This window comes from Octopus bimaculoides, chromosome 13 (genome assembly GCF_001194135.2).
Source record: "Octopus bimaculoides isolate UCB-OBI-ISO-001 chromosome 13, ASM119413v2, whole genome shotgun sequence".
In the NCBI taxonomy this organism is placed as follows: Eukaryota; Metazoa; Mollusca; class Cephalopoda; order Octopoda; family Octopodidae; genus Octopus; species Octopus bimaculoides.
Window position 1 is genome coordinate 547,375 of NC_068993.1, and position 5,632 is coordinate 553,006.

At 34.7% G+C, this 5,632-nt stretch overlaps 1 protein-coding gene across 4 annotated transcripts in view; it reads right to left on the reverse strand.

Moving 5' to 3' along the window:
- The window catches only part of LOC106871441 (transient receptor potential-gamma protein), a 39,074-nt gene that overhangs the window by 3,378 nt on the left and 30,064 nt on the right, over positions 1 to 5,632 (reverse strand). For all 4 annotated transcript variants that reach the window (XM_052972287.1, XM_014917908.2, XM_014917907.2 and 1 more), the window contains exons 9-11: positions 5,010 to 5,204; positions 3,770 to 3,811; positions 1,298 to 3,158 (exon numbers count right to left, since the gene is read on the reverse strand). In XM_052972287.1, coding sequence (XP_052828247.1) covers positions 2,880 to 3,158; positions 3,770 to 3,811; positions 5,010 to 5,204 — 516 coding nt within the window. In that variant the 3' untranslated portion in view covers positions 1,298 to 2,879. The remainder of the gene's footprint in view (positions 1 to 1,297; positions 3,159 to 3,769; positions 3,812 to 5,009; positions 5,205 to 5,632) is intronic.

Consider the following 5,632-nt stretch of genomic DNA (forward strand, 5'->3'; position numbering starts at 1 on the left):
ATATATATATATATATATATATATATATATCAATGTGTATGTGTGTGTGTGTGTGAGTGTATGTAGATATTCATGACTTGGAATCCCAAAGTCTGATTCAGTTTCATTTTCTTTTATGTTTCTGTCGTTTACCTTCAACCATGTTACCTTCCACCGATAAAGTTACCTCTCCATTGTCTGTGCGTCCTCCAGTCACATAACGTGAAGCCTTCTACTTCTAAATGTCTCACAACTTTATTTAACTCCCCCCCACCTAGATATATCATTCTTCACAGTTAATGCATTCACGCCCAGTTTACATTCAAGACATTAGTTCTGCCACAGGTTCCATTCCAGGGTTAAGGCATTCAAATTAAATTACCATTCACAAAAATGTTTAAATCAGAAAATATTATTTTAAAAAAAGCATAAATTAAACAATAATTGCCATCACAAAATAATTACATTGCTGCTATTTCATGCATACTTTGCTGTCTGGAAGATTATATCTTTAAATTGTTATCGGAGAGGTCATATATTCTATAAACTCTTAAAGGAAGGTTCTCGTATAATATCAAATTAATATTTAACTGAATAAATTAAATTTTGTGATAGCAGGTTAGGATTTGAAGAAATTGGCAGTAATTTTGGTCATCCCAGCAACTGCATTGTCCTTCAGGGAAACTAAATTTATCATTTATATTTGACTGATTCAATCAAAACCTGATGTATTGAACACTTTCCTTTTTAGATCAATCAAGGAGAAACTGAAACTGTATTTATTAAGGAACATGACTAAAGATCAATATCAAATATTTATTTTTTATGTAATAAAGCAAAATTGAAATTGCTTTTGTAATATATTGTTAGGTAAATGAAGTAATTATTTCCAATAAATTATATTTAATAAAAAAAAAGAAAAAGAAAAACGCTTATGGCAGGGAATTATTGTGAGGTTTCTGTAAATAGAACTCTGTAAATTTTAGAAACATTTTCAACTATTGAAGGTGTATGTGATTAACAGGAACCACATTAGAAGAGAGTGGGTGTGGCTAACTCAAGATAGACACTGTATGGGTGTGTCTGAATTGTATGGGAAGTGCATGGGTGTGGCTAACATAAGACAGAACTGTTTGGGTGTGTCTAAACTACTTGGAAAGTGTGTGGGTGTGGCTAATATAAAACATAACTATTTAGATGTGTCTAAATTACTTGGGAAGAAAGTGAGTTTGGGGGATACTGTATGGGTGTGTCTAAATTGCTTGGGAAGTGTGTATGGGTGTGGCAAGTGTGGGTTTGTTAAATTAATTATTCATACCTCCAAGCGAGTCCTTGCCAAAACAATATTTTGTCCTTTGCTTCTTGAAAGATTTCCATTTCTTTTGATGCAGTAATCTCATTTGTGAAGAGAAATGCTTGTGTTTGTATGTGTATATATGTTTACTTGTGTGTGTGTGTGTGTACATTTTAGGTCTTTAATGTAACTGGTGAATCGAAAGTTCTGTAGAAAGAACTATTGTCTAAGGATAGAACTAAACTTATGGCTAATTCCTTGTTTGATTCTAATTTAAAGGCAAAAATCTCAATAAGCATTATTATAATAGATTCAGAAATATTAAATATAAGCTTAGAATATAGGAAAGAAATTATATTTTGAACTATGATAACTGTCTTGTCAATCAGTCATGTGCAATTAGTGAAGTGTTCACAATTTAATGAGAAGATGACCAATTAGCCTCTTGTCATTTCTGACCCTGATGATTAGAGGGGATGGGAGTGGAAGAGGATTTTTCTCCAAACATCCTATATGATGATGATAATGATGATGAAGATGGGAGGAGGAGGAGGCTGTGTACACCTCAAAATAATTAGGCGATAATGATGTAAATGATAATGATGAAGATGATGATGATGAAAATGATGATGATGATGAAAATGATGATGATGATATTTGCTATGCTATTACTATTATGTACATAAACAATTCTGTATTTGAGAGAAGTCTTCTTAACAATATCCCCAGGCATGTTGTAAAGCCAAGATTAAACAAGTGACAGAGAAATTTGAAAGGCAGGGGGAATGTTTAGGGGATAGTTTTAATGTTTTGAGTAGAAACACAGTCATCCCTGCTGTTTAAATCGGTTTTGCACATGTTCTCTGTTCATCCTTCAAATCCGAAAATATTTTCCTTGAAAACTCCATTTCAACTTCAAGAAATTTGGATTCAAGGAAATCTTGAAGGTTTGAGAGAAGACTGCCCATTGGAATATTGTAAAAGAAGACTTAAGAAACAGCCAACGTTTTGAATACAGATTGCTGAGACTGAGAACTGAAGTGGGTTTTAAGGAAGTTTTTGGTTAGAATGTATTTTTGCTTTTCTTAACAGAAAGCTGTTCCACCAACCAATAAATGGTCATCAAAGAAGCTACCATTTCTATGTTGGAGCCCATCTCAGCCCATTTGTGCCACCATTTCAGTAGGAAAGGAGGGAAAGAATTGGAAATTTATGACATTCATGAATTCTTTGGAAAGTATTTTTGATGCAAAGGAAGACAGACATTTCAGTGAGCGGGAAATGGAAATGGTCAAAGCTTGCAAGGATCCCATCCACAACGTGTTGCTAGGCAACATAGACTGGATGGAATTAAGACAAGACGAGTTATCTTCTCTTATTATGAGAATTCTGATTGTGTTTCTCAACGAAACGTTTTGTTCCATTCAGACAGGAAAACCAAAAGCAAACACTGGACAAATTGCACAGCCTCACTGATAGCAAGACAAATCTTTAAACCTTACTATTTTTTTAAAAAATCATTTAAAAAAATTGTATTTAATTATCTTGTTTTTATATGCTAATTAATAAAAGGAATGTTTTAAAGTGTTTCCAGGCAACCAAGTAATTATTCCTCAACCAAGCCAGCTTCTTCCAAAAGCTGTTCGGGATTAGTATCAGTTGCCACTGAAAGGTTCTTCCACATTCGGTCTTTCTTACTCGAGGTTTTCGCTTGATGGATAACAGGTGTTTCGAAACCATTGCTATTTAACACTTGCATCAGCTCGAAACGGAATGTTGAGATATCTTGTTTAAGTTCATTAACGTCGTCTTGGGAGACTATTTCGTCTTTCTGTGGGCGTTGTTTATTCATGATGTATCGACTAATAAGTTTACGGATAACCACCTGTGCAAGAAAAACATAACCAAAGCAGCTGTTAATTGGAAACTCAGACAAATCACAAAAATTCTTTGATTACATACCAAAATATCAAAGAGAAGACATAGAGAGGAAAATACTGGTCGAAAAGATGGGAGAAAGAAGATGTAGATATTTCAAGAATTAAGAAAAACTAGCCGTGAACTTAAATGGTGAGTCTTCTAGTTGAAGAGGGGAGGGTGGAGCGGTTGTTTATTATTTACGTATCATTATATACACAGCGTTATGTCGTTGGTGAGCTAAGTCTATCCGAGGTAGAATGAACAAGATGTTTTGTTACCTTACAGTCTTTAGTTCAAACCCTTGATTTTATTAATGTCTGTTTCAAAAAATAGAGCAGGAGTGTGGGGGAGTATATGGGAGGGGAATTCTTAAGGGAATGGATGGCTGCTTCTAGAGTAGAACTCAACTCAACTTAACTGACATTTCTACCCCCACAATAAACTCCCTTGAATCTTGAAATAAAGGGCTACATGTTACCTCAACAATCAATAACAAATTTATCGATTAATGTTTTTTAAAGATCAATATAAAGTTTACAGTAATTTCGCTAAGAAATAATAAATATCAAATTTCACCTGGTAACGGATTTCTCTCTTGTTAATGTTGGAAACGGTAGACTGAAAAATAGACATGAGAGAAACAATATTGAAATAATAATGAGGAATATTAAAACAACAATGGAATCATAAAGAATTGAAAAATAATAATGTAACAATAAAGAAAAAGTAATGAAAAAATAGTAAAAAACAATTGCTAACAAAGACACAAGTTGGAGGGGATGGGACAAGGTAAGGGTGGAAGGGGAAGACAAATCCACCCCAGGAGCTGAGTTGTACCTTATTTTATTCTCCTCAGAGAGATGAAAGATAAAGTTGACTCAAGCAGGATTTGAACTCTGAATTAAGGGACCATAACTTAATACCACAAGGCATTTTGTCAGATATTCTAATAACTTTCAAAGCAATAATAAAGAATTCATGAAATAATAATAATAATTAAGGTGTGAAATATCCATACAGAGAAATGTGTTGGGTGGGTTTAGACATTTTATCCATTTCCTATGAATTGTGAGTTTGTTTGAATGAAGCTGACCAGGGACAGCCAAAGGGACACAACAACAACAACAATAACAATATGAACCTTCCTTAATATCTCTGGATTTATTTCAGGCAATGACTCAAGAGAATCAATCGAACAACAGACAAAATATTTGTGGTTTTTTGAGTTGTGTTATTTCAAGTTCTAAGTTCAAATCTTGTTGAGGTCATCTTTGCCTTTCATTGTTCCAGGGACAATAGAAATGAAGAACCAAGGAAATATCGGATTCTTTAATAGTTCCTAGAAAACATTTTGGAAGGGAGCGGAATTATTGTTGAAGATTAATTTTAACAGAGACATTGGAGGAGTTTTTTATATGTCATAAGTTGACTGAGCCAGAGTTAATCAAAACTGTCCAAGGCTGACCAGGGCTTCCCCAAGAATGGCTAGAGCTGACCAGGGCTTCCCCAAGAATGGCTAGAGCTGACCAGGATTGACTAGGGCTGACCAGGGCTTCCCCAAGAATGGCTAGAGCTGACCAGGATTGACTAGGGCTGACCAGGGCTTCCCCAAGAATGGCTAGAGCTGACCAGGATTGACTAGGGCTGACCAGGGCTTCCCCAAGAATGGCTAGAGCTGACCAGGATTGACCAGGGCTTCCCCAAGAATGGCTAGAGCTGACCAGGATTGACTAGGGCTGATCAGAGCTTGACCAAAATTGACCGGGTCTTCACTACAATAATGGATCTTCCTGAACGTTTGAATTAATGGACTCACCCGAACATTCTTCCATTTGACTGTCTTCTGTTCTGCTGTGTGAGCCAAAAGCAAATTCTTGATGGATGCAACTGTATTTGTAAAAGACTTTGGACTTGGGAAAATGTTAAAAGGTGGAGGAACTGTGGCTCCCTCTGCAAAGTAACTTATCCAGAGTCTGGAACGAGCAAATTTCCATTCTTCATCAGCTTGGCTCTGAATTTAAAAAAAAACAAAAATATAAAGCTATAAAAATATATAAAGTTATATATAAAATTAAACATTTTGCCACATAAACACATAATCGTCATAAGACCATTACCCTTCTTTCTAACATCGTTATCATCATCTTTATCGCAATTATTGCTGCTCTAATTATTATTATTATTATTATTATTATTATTATCATTATTATTATTATTATTACCATTATTATTATTATTATTATTATTATTATTATTACCATTATAACCATTATTATTATTATTATTCAGTAGTTTTATTTTTATAACGTGCTTTCACTTCACTACCGAGCGCAGCTCTGTGCGCCTTGGGTATGTGCTGTGGTTTGCTGTGGTGCTCTTATGTTTACTGTATTGAAAGTGTTTTGCGTAGAATGTGTGCAGTACCCAGTAGTGCAATTT